This window comes from Gavialis gangeticus, unplaced genomic scaffold (assembly GCF_001723915.1).
Source record: "Gavialis gangeticus isolate Ggan-Ray unplaced genomic scaffold, GavGan_comp1, whole genome shotgun sequence".
NCBI lineage: Eukaryota > Metazoa > Chordata > Crocodylia > Gavialidae > Gavialis > Gavialis gangeticus.
Window position 1 is genome coordinate 64407016 of NW_017729025.1, and position 14332 is coordinate 64421347.

General features: G+C 40.1%; 1 protein-coding gene across 2 annotated transcripts in view; it reads right to left on the reverse strand.

Moving 5' to 3' along the window:
- The window catches only part of ARHGAP5 (Rho GTPase activating protein 5), an 86404-nt gene that overhangs the window by 32991 nt on the left and 39081 nt on the right, over window positions 1-14332 (reverse strand). The window contains exons 3-4 of one of the 2 annotated variants that reach the window (XM_019518912.1): window positions 10712-10856; window positions 711-788 (exon numbers count right to left, since the gene is read on the reverse strand). In XM_019518912.1, coding sequence (XP_019374457.1) covers window positions 711-788; window positions 10712-10856 — 223 coding nt within the window. Of the gene's footprint in view, window positions 1-710; window positions 789-10711; window positions 10860-14332 lie in introns of both variants that reach the window. The other variant, XM_019518911.1, reaches the window with a different exon arrangement.

Genomic DNA, 14332 nt, shown 5'->3' on the forward strand with positions numbered 1-14332 from the left:
GGGGGGGGGGGGGGGGGGGGGGGGGAGAGGAGAAGGAGGGGAAGGTAGAATGACAACAGGTTTCCAACTGCCCTTGCTCTCCAGCTTGTCACAGAGTCAGTTTTTGTACCTCAATATTACCTATTGCTTGACAGAAATAATCTTAAGACCCCCTAGCAAACCTTAAATAAATAATTGTTTTAGAAGATGCTTAGTTGCTCAAAAGGAGAAGAGATATTTGCATGAAGATCTAATACGTTAGATAATATAGCTCTGGCAGAAAGGGGAGATGGGAATCTAGACAACTTGAAAATTTTCTGGAGGGAACTACACACCCACACACCAAATGTCTTCTTCCAGAAACAGATCCTAGTTACCCAAGACACCCTAAAATGCAGACTCAAAGAGGATCTATTTTCCCTGCTTTATTTAAATAAAACTATTATTTCACCTAAAGAGAATGTTTAAAGTTTTGTCAAATGCCTCCATTCAAATTAATTAGCCAATATTAATACTTTTATAGTAATTAATTCTAAGCATTTATAGTAATGCCTTTTATCAATGGTAGTAGTGTCTCATTTTCCTTTTAATCAACCATTACTTTCTAAAATTACGTGCAAACACTGAAGGAAAGAATTCATTTTTCGGTACAATTTACCTGTACTGCAACATCTATTGGGTAATAAATTCAAGATGATTTTTTCCTTCCTAATACTGAGGTCCATCATTACCTTGATCAAACTGCTTCTGAATGTTGTCTTGATCCGTTTTATTCCCACTAACACGGTAGATACCTTCAGTACGCAGTCCTTGTGGGGAGAAGGAAAAAAATTTTTTTTCAAAATACATTGTATTTTACAGAATACTGAGCTGGACAAACACTATATAATTATTCATCAATCATGACTAGGAACTGTATATAAAGTCTTTCAAAATAATGTGCTGAGAATATAGAAATAGAAACTACCATAATGCATCAAACCTGTAGTCTCATCTGATTTCTGAGAAAAGCCAGAACTCTCTCCTTTAGAAGATGATGAAAGGCCTTAAGCATACCCAACACTAACTTTTTATCCTGATCTCTACCAGAGATAACCTTAAAACCTGAAATAAACTCTCTTATGCTTAAATGTTATAATTATTTTCATTAATTACACCAAAGGTGTTCAACCAGTATCATCCAGCCTGCAGGGCTGCCCACAAGTCCAGAAATTTGGTGCCAGGACAGCTGTGACACCACTCCCCAACACCAAATTTCCAGACCTGTGGGAAGCCCCAGGTCCTGCTCACTTCATCAGACACCCAATCCCAGTGCTCAGGGCCAGGCAGGGGTAGCACTGGGGGCTGGGAGTGCTTGGTTCTAGGCCTCCAAGGATCAAGCCCAGTGGTGCCAGACCCCAGGGCTCACTCCATACACTAAAGGCCAGGGAGGGGACAGTGAGAGCCAAATCCTGGCTTTATCAGGCCCACAGACCAGGCCCACTCTGTTCATTTGGCCTGTGGGGTGAAAACATTGGGTATCACCGAATTACACCAATTCTCTCTCTTAAATATTGCACTACCTTTACAATTAAGGTAGCTATCAAAGAAGTATGCCTACATCAGTGGATGGCATGCAAGGAGTGGGCGTTAGGGGAACCGCAAGGGGCCCATCTGTTGTGGCAACACAGCCCTAGCCCCTTCCCAGCACATGCCCCATGCCACACATTATAAAAGTTTAACAGAATGCCTTCCATTACATACAGGTCATAATTTTCAAGGTCATACACACTACCATAAAATTACTGTTTGAAATTAGTGTCTTTTAAATTCAACATAAGGGCTCTAAAGAGATTCTGATACTAAACTTTGCATTGTGTGTCAGTCATTGTGACTATGCTTAACTACATGGCATTGAGGTAATAAAAATACTAATTGCGTAGTGTGCCTGGCTCAACTAAAATCACATATTTCTAAAGAGGGATTAGCAGAAGTATTTTTTAACCATTACCATTATAACTCTTTAGCTATATGCAACAAGTGGAGTGATTATGTTTTTGTTTGAAAAAAGAACAGAACAAAAAATAGGAATTTCAAGTTCTAAAGCAACACAATAGTTTTTTAAAATAACAGGAACACCAATAATGTTAAAAATTAAATCCTGACGTAGCAGATTTAGGAAATGCTCTTAAACCACTGTTTCCAATACCTTAGAGATTAGAAAACTTCCTGAGGTAATAATTGTAACAGTATACTGCCTCAGATTTACGAAGTCACAATTTTATTCACAAATTATATATATATTAAAGATAAATATGATATATTCCAGTATGCACTAACAAATAAGCACTAACAGTTTAAGTTATATGCACGTACCCTCATGAAGGCACAGACAAGCTTAAACCTTGGTATGCCACTAGTTTGCTCTGATAATATTCCCAAAGTAAACTGTAATTGGTTAACAGGCTACTTATTTTAAAATTACACGTGATTTAATTGCAGCCAAAGACAGTGTAATCACTTAACTGTTCTCCGAAAAAAATATATTCAAACTAAAATTTTGGCAAAATTTACAAGTCCACCAATTTACTTACCTGAGAGTTTGAAGCATTTGGATTGTATAATTTAGTGAGCCATAAGACTCAAAGCAAACAACAAAACAAGCAAACAAAAATATAGCAACCATTATGGCAAGAGGTTTTTTAAAAAGAGTTGTTCTTTCACAAACTAAAAACACACTGTTGTTTTAAAGTCTGATTGAATACCTTCCTATACCATGGCACAATGTCTGAGCTTCTAAACAGTTTAAGGTAATCATCCATGTCTTATATTCATTATCAGGTTTCAAGTATTTTAATTATGTAATGAACTTAAAAGAGCCTTCACCTTAAGAATGACCTAATTATTAAAACAAACTGCAGGTGACAAATTTTATAGTGTGTTGGATTATTTAGTATAAAATTTTGACCCATTTACAAGAAAAAACCATTAGGTGCTAATCCTTTTCTTTACTACTACAGTGACATTCATACCAGTTACCTTTCCTTCTCAAATCTAGGTCTCAGTTATATTTTCTACTTCACTGCAGACTTTTCTGACAGAAGCCCAAATATTAATTCCACCTTATGATACAAGGCTCTCTCTCTAACCACTGCTACTAACCAAAACAGGAGAAAGTTAAAGCCCCAAACTCTCTTCATTAGTTAAGAGGCTAAAACTTTGATTTCCTCTATGGAACTGATAAATTTGAAAGCAAAGTTTAGACAGTAAAAGTGAATACCAAAAGAAAAGAAAAAGAGAATTAAAAAAATACCGTATTTATTTCTTGCATGAAAAAGTTTGTCTTTTGCAGTTACAAGTTTTTCCATGTTAATCAGGTATTCCGTTGTTTCAATGAAACTTAGCTGTTGTGAAACTGTCCTGGAAGTAGAAAGTCTGCAGATGGCTGGGATTCTGAACAACATGACAGTAAATTTGAACCCAATTTTTTTAAGGAGAGACAATACAGAAAATGGCTAACCTGACTGTGTTTGTTGTTAAGCAGGTGGGGATGCTATATTCTTAATGGGTGGGAGCTCTCTCAGGATATAGAGCTTTGCTGCTGAACAGAGAGAATTCTTCCCCCCAGACAAACTCTGACATGTCATCAGATATTGTCAGTACAAAAATCTACAGCGTAATAACAGATTAAGTGTGTATTCAATTGAATATAATATATAGTGAGAAAAAGAAACACTGTCCTAATTGGTTGTTCATGCAAGTGTCTTTCTAATTTATCTGAGTCTATTTTAGAACTTCTGATCCTTTCCTTCAAGCATACTACTGAAGCTACAAAGTTCCTAAATATTTCTGAAGAGTACCAACAGATGAAAATGAAAAACAACTTGGTCTATGCTCATCTAGATAGAATCAACCAAGTATTGGTTTGGATGACTTGCAGCCATATTTGGAACCCACTACCTATGAATTAGATGGACTCCGTGGACTGATACCACAGCTTTTATAGTGTGTTTAGTTAACTGGAATAAAACAAACCAAATTCATAGAACTCAAGGCGTAGCATGTGCTATTAAAAGTTATTTAGTGTGATTATATTAAAACTTGAATTAGGGGTAAAATTTACATAGTTTTGCTTAATGTTTTCTCTTCTTTCAGGTTCATACTTTTAAATACAAAACCTATTTAATACTAATGTAGTATTAAGATATTGATGATCAAGCTCAAAAAACAGATGGTAACCGTATCTCTGTGATAATCAGATAACCATTTATTCATTCATTCATCATTTGAAATCAATAACTACTTAGCCACCAGAACAAACTTGCACTGAAAGGAAAAATAAGAATGTCAGAAGCTTAAAAGGAAAAGTACTCTTCACACCTTTGGAAGTCTTTTTTTTCCTGACAGAACAGATTCATGGTTAGATCCTGGATAAAGCATTTTCATAAAGTAGGACCAATGAAATGAAATAGTTCAAGAGGTGATTCACTTGCATTTTTTGTATATGGACAAAGAGAGAACCACTTGAACTCAATAAACCAAGTTGGGAGGAGGGATGTCTAATTTAAGAACTACTAATCAGAATTGATGGTTTGATGACTTCAGTAAACACTTCTTATTTTGAAACATGCACCATGATGAAAAACCCAAGTCATTTAAATGAAAAAAGTGCCACTAATCACATTTCTCTTTTGGACTGCAAATCTCAACTTTTATCCTATGCTGCAGATGAGCAGAAAGACCAAAAGGTACCTCCACTGGTCGTGCGGTAAGTGACTAAGCACCACACCACAAAATTGCTTAAAAGGAAAACAAAAGAGTCGTCCTCTACAATAGAAAACCACTGACAAGGAAAAGCAGCAGTCTGACTCCAAGATCAGAGGCATAGAGCAGGCCAACAGGTCCTAATTTCAAAAGGAATGTTTGAAAGCATTTTGTTCCTGTCCCTTGTAGTTTGGGGTTGTAGATTCTCTACAATGTCTTAGGAAAGTAACAAAAGAACTGAATGTTGGAAAGATGGATATCAGTTACGTCTACACGAGACACTAACTGCATAGTCATTACTGCACAGTCACTTAGTACTTGTTTATACTACAAGTAACCAGAGTTACAGCACAGTAGGTTGCCAAACAGCTTTTAGATAACACTGACCACACAGCAGCTAGTTTCCACTGCACAGTCAGCATCTCACATAGACATGGTCACCGACTCTTTCAGATGAAGAAAAAAGCAGCATTTGGTCCAAGATATTCCACAACCCAAAAGTTTCCATTTAAAAAGGGTGAGACTAAGACAGAACTGAAGTCTGGGATTCCAAAATAGAGCCATAAGACACTCTGAAATTTAAATGTTGCTGGACAGCACTAGAGGAAAATTTATCAAATCAAAATGCTGCTTCATGTGGAAGTTGGGAGGCCAACAGAATATCTTTCCAGGCCTTTCTAGTCCAAATACTATCAAGGAAAGTCTCTTGAGAGACTTTCTGTAACCACATATAGAGCTTTCATGTGGAAGGATATAATGGAACCAGAAACAACAGATTTAAGCTTAGATCCAATTTCCACTGAACTGAGAAAGATTAAGCACCTAAATACCTTTGTGGATTGGGATCTAATTACTAAACTGACTTCTGTAGCAACTGAACTCTAACTTGCAGTCTTAGTAGTCCTTCAGGAAAGTAATGTTTTCCATCTCTCTTCTTATGACTCATTCATCAAAGATACAAAGTTTATAGTCTCTATAGAAAGTCTACCAAAAATTGAAGCATCATTTTGACAGCTAAAACTTAAGCACAGCCCCTGGTAAAAATCTTGACATAAGGCTTTTTCCTTAGGTCTCCAAACTGCTCGTCAGTATCTGATTGAGCTGGAAGGACTACACAAAGTTTCTGGTCTAGGATTAAGTTTTTCTTCTTGCATGGAACCCTATATAAATGCCTTAGACTTGAGAGAGCCTTGCTTCTAGTAATGCCTCCAAGACCTCTGAAGGCAACTGCTTGACATATTCCCAAACAGAAGCCTCTGTGACTTTTTTCTCAACAGAATCAAGTTCCCTGTCAGCTTGAAAGCACACAGAAAGCAGTCACAATTGCTAAGACGACACTTTTATAAAGCTTGACACTCCAGGTCCAACCAGGGTGGGAAGTTTTAGCTCTTCCGTAAGAGGCCATAACACTTCTGAAAGGCCAAGTCCTATCATCAAACATCAGTTGTGATTTTCCATGCCCAACCATATGGCCCATCAGAATCAGCACAACACCTAAAAAACATATGCATCTCCTCTTTAAGAAAAGTCATAGGCTTGAAAAAACTGAAACATCTGACTGCAGCATCTGATTTTTTCAAAAAGAAAGGACAGGTTGCTAGACTGCAGCAAAGGAGGGGGGAGTAAATCCTTATCTAGCTACCTGATGATACCAAAAAGGAAGGAATTACCATTTCTTGAATACCAAAGCTATTCCTCCACCAGCACCTGAAACTGGATTTTTAATCAAGTGTACTTTGAACCAATTTAAATAGTACAATTTCCACGTTTTAGGATGTTCCTGAGTAGCATTTACCATATTTACTTGAATCTAAGCCTAGGTTTTTGTCCCAATTGGCATGGGGAAAAAGGCCCCTTGTCAGAAATTTGCATACAAAGCAAGAGGGACAAGGTGGATGCTACAGCTCTGACTCTGGCCCTGCACTGAGGCCAGAGCCAGTCAAATCCACAGCAGCCTCTTGCCCCCCTTCTACTTGCCCTGTGCAGCTTCTCCCCGTCTCTGCCTCCTTCCCCCACGCTTACTGTTAGACACAGCTTAGTTCCCGCTCAGATTTCCTCCTGGGCACAAAGCACAGGGAAACTCTGTCCTCCACCCAACTAATCAGCAATACTGACAATGCGCGTTGTCTGTCCAGCCACTAACACTGTTGCAAGGCTGACAGGGGCTGCATTTCCATATGCTGTACTCTGGGGGGGAAAAGAGCCAGGGAAGCACCTGACATTAAGCAGAGGCACATGAAGAGATGGAAGTGATGGGGGAGTGGAAGGACAAGAAGCTGAGACTGAGGAGTGGTACGGAAGAGGCGGAGATTAAGGAGAACAGTGGGGGAAACAGGCAGAGACCGTGAGGCCTGGGGGTGGGAGGTGCTGGTGATAGCAGGGCAGAAAGGCTGCAGGGGGAATAAACAGGGGAGGGAGGACACAAGGCAAAGAGGCAACCTGACCCCTCCCATCCCCCGCCCAGCTACCACTTTCCCTGCTGGAGTAGTGGGGGGAGGAATGAATTTGAGACAACTATTCAATACCTAAGATTCTATAGCTGGAAAATAATAAAAATTTCCATACACACTGTATAAAATCCAATTGGGGAGGGTGTGGGGGGGGTCATCTTAGATTTGAGTAAATACAGAATTTACTTTAAAACAGTTGTTCTCTCGCAGTACTGAAAATACTCACATAATTAACTGTTTAAGTTGTTATTTAAGAAAGCAGTGACCACCCCTTTTTGCAAATGCTCACAGTATAAGTGCCACTGTAATCATCAAGCACACAGTTGCCTAGTGCCATCAAATTCCATCGCCACTGGCAGGTGGCAAAACTGAATCTGCAAGAGCTATGGAAGCAGGCGCAGCTGGAGTCAAACCCTCAAGTGAGCACTGATCCCAATTCCTACCCACTTCTAGCATGCTGCCCCAACTCCCACTGCTAGTGCATCCTTTATCGCAGCACCTGGGAAATACATGCCAAAAATACCAGCTGTGCATGCCACTTGCAGCGTGAATACTTGTGAGTTGGCCACCACTAATATAAGAGTATATTTGGAAAGCAATATCATACACGGATTAGAGGTAGATTTTTCAAAAACTAATTTGTTACACAAAATGTTTATCAAAGGTTTTAAGAGATGTTTATATTAGTCATTTTAATGCAATTTTTTTATTCACATTTCTACAACAGTTTGACTGGTACATTTCAAACACCAAAGTTTATAGAGCTTACAAATACTCTCATGGTAGGACAGTGGTGTATGCATGCATGCATAATATTTTACATGGTTTATAATTATATATTAGAATATATGGTATATATTATGGCATATGTAATATAAAATGATATAATAGTATATATACACTTCATGTGGCATACCATGACAAGCCAGTATTAAATAAATTATTCTGTGAAGTACCTCATACTTTTTTTTTAAACCAGAAAATAGGAATCTTGCTCTCAGATAAGGAAGCAATGAAAGAAACAGTTCAAAGGCAAAGAATAAAAATAGTTCAATGCCTGATTATTTCATCTTATGTACTAACAATGCAAGCATGCAGTCTACAACAGATTAGGCACCTTCATGCAGAAGACTATTACACTCATATCACCTGTAATATTCTTGGAAACTTTTTTATAGCATATAAACTAATAGAAGTGCTGATAAAAAAAGTCTTCACTAGCAGTAGATATGCTGTCACCTTACAACTATTCTGATCAAAGAACTATTGCAAGGATTACATAAATTCAAACATATACCACTGCCACCACCTTAAAGGTATTTCCACTAGCATAAAAAAGAACAACAGATTACAAACACATGCTAGGATATATTAATACAAGTCCACATGCATAACAGCAGGTTTCAAAGTATTTTTAACAATTAGATACTGTGTTTTCCAGCATCTAGGATGCATCTGTACATAAAAGTGTACTCTGCCCCCCATCCCTCCAAAAGACAGAACTGTATAAAAGTTTCATAACCAACATGGCAACACAAAGGGCCCCTAGGGAGCACCTGGGAGTTCCTGCACATGTACCTTCATGGCAACTGATGAAGACAACAGCATCCATGAGATAAGAAGGGCAGCAAGTAAGCAGAGAACACTAGGATAGGGATGGCAGAAGAGTCCCACTCTTCCAGCAGTGGCCTTCTCAGAACCAGCCACAAGGAAGGAAAAAGCAGAGGATACAGCACAGAAGGGCAAACTGATAAAAATGACAATTCCCCAAGGGTCAGTCTGAGATGCATGAAGAGAAGCATGGCAGAAGGGGAGGTTGGTGTCCACAGCTGCCTTATGCCTGTTTTTCCCAGTAGCTCCCAACAGTAGCATGGTAATGTGCTGGGCATTATTTTCCGAACTTCTTTTTTGGGAGGAAGTGTCTTATATAATCAGAAAATATAGCAGCAGTCCCCCAAATGGTAAACTGTAAACATCCAATCAATTTATTTTTTCTTTAAAAGTAGTGGACAAGAATTTTTAACAGGCAAAACACTAAGAATCATAAGAGACAACGGGCGAACCTACATGTCACCGTACAGCAGCGTTGCTACAGCGCTGTGCTTTAGTACTTCCTTTTGGCCACTGCAACCCATTATACCAAGGGAGCATGCCACTACTGCGATGTAGGTTGCAATCATGTATAGATGCACATGAACACTACATCGCTGTAGCAAGCCATACAGTGACATAGAGCATCGCTACATCACCGTAGGGCAACATGTAGACGTGCCCAATATATTTTATTTTGGTGACAACTGAAAGAAATTTGAGTTTGGTAGAGAGAGTACCATAGCACTTATAAGAAAATCAAATACATTTTCTCCATTCAGAGACAGTGGGTTTTGCAATTTTTTAATACACGTTTCCCTTGATTTATGCGGGTGCTTTAGATGCAAATTTACTCTTATGCAATGAGCATATTTAGACGCATAACTTGTTATATGCAAAGTAAATTTGCACTTATGCAATCAGCATAGATGCCTACCCCTGCCCAAGCAGGTAAGTCGGGGGGGAGGGGGGGAGGGCCGTGGCCCCACTTACCCCAGCCCTGGCTGCAGCAGCCCCGGGAGCAGCTGGCACCAGCTGCCTGCAGCCACTGGGCTGTACCATGCTCCACCTGTCCCCCTGCTCCTGGGTTCACCCCAGCTCCTGGGCTGTGCCATGCCATGGTGCATGTAGCTGGTGTTGACTGCTCCCATGTCTGCTCCAGCATGTGCTGGGGTGAATGCGGATAAGTGGAGCCCTGGGCAGTGCAGGGCACAGCACTCACCCCAGCCCCGGCTGCAGCGGCCCCAGGAGCAGCCAACACCAGCTGCCTGCACCAGGACACGGCACAGTGTAGTGGGGTCAAGCGAGTGGATGCAGGCAGCTGGTGCTAGCTGCTCCCGGGTCCACTGCAGCTGGGGTGAATGCCACTCTGTTCCCTCTGCTTTGCAGCCTTGTGCAGCCCCAGGAGTAGCACCCCTCCCCCTGCCCCTTCCTTAGTCCCAGCCTCACTTACTCCCTCACCACCATAGGAACCTAGCTCTATTTATTACATTGTAAAGTGGGTTCACTTTATGCGAATTCGATTTGTGCCATTCTCCGAGAACGCACGTACAGCATAAATCAAGGGAAATCTCTATATTATTTAGGCAAAATACGTCAGCAGTAGTGGGGGAACCCAGCTCACCATATTATTATATTAAAGTTCTTTTAACATTAAAAGTGTACTTTATGTGATATGTTTAAAGCTGTAATGGCTATACTTAAAACAAAAAAAAAAAAAAAACCTTTTTCCTTTATATGCATGCATATCCATTAAACCAAATATTTTAAACAGACACTCTAATCTTGAACTGTGCTTCATCGTACAGTAGATGCTTAAAAAATATTATTTACAAGCACGTATTTGCTAGGTAAAATTATAAAACCAATATGAAAAGCAAAGGAGACACATACAGGGAATAGGAGGAAAAGAATAAAATATATTTCTTCCAACAATACTTCTCTCCTACCTGTATCTTCAATGAATTGCACACATTTTTCAACGAACAGAGGTATGGGCTTCTCAGATGTAACCAGATCCTGTAGGGGCATCCCAAAGTAATTACTTTCCCAGTTTCTACGGGTTGGAGGATTGAATGTCTTAGGTTTCTTTTTCTGCTACAACAAAAGATATTATAGTTACTTCAGTAGCACACTTAAAGCAATGTGATAAAACTCGCATTGCAGTTTTTCAATATAGACTGTATCCACATTGTGCGACTCTTCCTCAACGGTAAATCCACAATTAAAAAAGCAAACTATTTTAAATATAAATAAGTTAAAAAAGCATTTAAGCATTTCTACTATAGTCAGTCACACCTGCACAATGCCAATAAGGTGATCAAAAGGCAAAAAGTAATGGAAAAATATGCAAGCTCAGGGATTTAAGAAATAGGCTTTTTTTGAGTTGCTATGAAGCTTTTCCTTCTCTTTAAGCTAATTAAATGTTTACATGAAATACCATATATACAGACATTTTCATGAAACAAGCTCTCACCACAACACAGACTTGCAAAAGTATGTGGGCCAATTATGTACATACAAAAAAAGAAGGGAAAGAGATGCATCAAAAGCAAAAAGGCAAGTGAATATTTTTGCTACTTGTGATAAACAAGGTGCTAAAAATTGAATGACACTGCTATTTTTTTTTTTACTTTGCTACATGTTCTATGCACTACAATTTTCCAAGAAACACATTCTTGCTGAATAGACAGTAATCAAAGTATAATTAACAACTGGATGAATTAGTGTTTTTATTAATAAATAGCTTCAACAAGAAACTTGTAATTTTGGCCAAAAAAATTTGCACCTAAAACTAATAAGAAAAATAAACGAATTCCATATCTGTGCTCTTCTACAATTACCATTATCAAGGGCCTTCCACATCTAAATTAGTAATTTTTTCTTGCCGAATTACAAAAAGTCAGTCATACCATGGGCTGTGTTTTCAGCAACTAAAAACTGATTAAAATAATCCTGCTTCAAGACATTAAAATACAGGATTATTGGGATTTTTGCTGCCACATATTCAATATTTTTCATTTCACTTGTAAGATGTGAATGCAGAAATTGAAGTTGCATCATGAAATACAAATCTAGCATTTTATTTACAAGTTATATAACAAAAAATACTGAACTAAACTAAAATCAAAAGTACATGTTGTTTCAACATAAAAGACAATTATCAGTCAATATTTCTAATAGTTCGAGTTCTATTTGGAAGACCTTGAAACAACTACAAAGCCAACTTATGAATTTGATATCCAACTTTTCAAAAAAGTAATTTACAAATTGCTTACCATAATCATAGTTCTACTGATATACTACTACTGTAATTCAAGCTAGTCTCATGGACAGAACCTTCAAATCAAAGCAAAGAATCCAAGTTTTTACAGGGAGAACACCTTCATAATAATAAGCCATTATTGAAACAACACCAAGGAATCTGTGGTCCAACCCTCCCTTTCGTTACCACCTGTGTTATCTGCCAGAATCTCTCTCTCTAGGACTGGCCTTCTAAACCACCATCAGATTCATCTGCAACCCTTTACTTGACCCACTGGAGTGACCATCCTCAAATCATGAGGGATCACCAGTGACAATGACGACCATGTCTAGAAAGTCACATGCCACTGATAGTATATCTTTAATGTCTGCTAGGTCAGTACTTGCCATACAATGTCCATGAAAACAAGGCTCAGAATGAGCTTGAAACACGCAGAAGATAAAGATGAGCTGTAACATTCTAATACAAGCTAAAAACAATGTTAGTAGTATAGGACAGTTAAACGTATCTTCCATTTGGGGATTCCTGAAGAGGATATAACACATTAGACTTCAGAAACTTGGGACCGATCCCAACAGCAATGTACGATTTCAACCATATATGAAGATTGCTACAGAGAGTCTCAAGAACAGGAAGTGAGGGAAAAATTAAACAGAAGGCATGGACAAATCCCTGTGGTTACAGTATAGGAGACAAAGTACTGACCATACAAAAGTGATACCCCATTATTAAAGATCAGGGGAAAGGCATCTAAAACATAATGCCAATAAGCAAGGTGCGGAAAGCTGAACAAAAGGTTCATAGAATCATGGAAAATTATGGTTGGAAGGGACCTCAAGAGGTCATCTAATCCAACCCCCTTCTCAAAGCAGAACCATCCCCGACTACATCATTCCAGCCAAGACCTTGTTGATCTGGGCTTTAAAAGTCTCCAAGGACAGAGATTCCACTACCTCTCTAGGTAATCTGTTCCAGTGCTTCACCACCCTCCTAGTGAGAGCGTTTTTTCCTATCCAACCTAAGCTTCCCTTGCTGCAACTTAAGCCCAATGCTTCTTCTCTGTCATCCTTCTTCTGCTCCTTGTACTCCAGGTTCAAACACTGGAAGCAAAGTACAGTTCCAAATCAAGATTCAAAGGACCAGCATCCAAAGTCAGGCTGCGATTTATTAACTTGTGCACTCACGGACATAGTAAATAAGGTCAGCCACAATGCAAAGCACTAATATTGTGACCTAAAGGCCACTCTGTAAGACAAAAATTTACCTCAGGCTGTAATGGGTGCACCTTTTTCTAAACCCTATGGGAAAAGAAAGGGACCAGGCTTGAGGAACAGTCCCAGAACTATTTTTCTCATCTTTATTTTTGTAACATGTAGACCAGAAGGAAGAAACTGTTGACCAATGGCTTTCTACCCGTATGGATAAAAATCAACAATCAATCAATCAATAAATAAATAAATAAATAAATAAATAAAGGAATAACAGAGGTGCACCAATACACTGGTCCCATATTGGACTGGCGCTGATATAAGGAAAATTGACAGTACCAGCAATCAGCGTTTTTTGGCTGATATAGCCGATAATGTTGCCAATAAATGCCATTGTGCATGTGTGTAGGTGCAGAGCAGCATACAGACAGCCAGGAGCACAGCCTGGCAGCATGGAGAGCAGCAGGGTCCGGCTGGCAAGTCGGTTGTGAGGGAAGGGGCATCGGGGGGTGGGGGGGAGCAGATCACAACCCCAGCAGTGGGGAAGGGAGTGGGGCTAGGGTTGGGGCAGGGGCTGCACACCTGTGGTGGGTGCAGGACAGAGCCATGAGTGGCTCATCTGAGGGGTGTGAGGGGGTCGCTCCCGCTACTGCACACACCTTAGGAGAGCATGGGGGGGGTGGTGCCCCCGGATCTGCACACAGTGTGAAGCCAAGCTGCCACTATGGGCTGGGGCCAGGACAGCGTTGGCTCTTCCTGGTGAGGGGACCGAGCCAGGCTATACTCAGGGTAGGCGGTGGCGCCGGGAGAGGTTATGGCAAATTTTGGGGTAGCTGCAACCCACCATGAGCACAGCCTGGCCCAACCCCTGCTCCCCCCCCCAGGAAGAGTCCAGTGCTGGCCCCAATCCACAGTGGCAACTCATCCTCACCCTGCACGCAGATCCTGGGGCACACCTCCCTCATGACCTCCCAGGGTGCACACAGCAGCAGGAGTTGCTCCCCAGACGAGCCACTCATGGCTCCATCCCAGCTGTACAGCACGTGCCCCTACCCAAGCCCCACTCTCTTCCTCACTGCAGGGGCCTCAACCTTCCT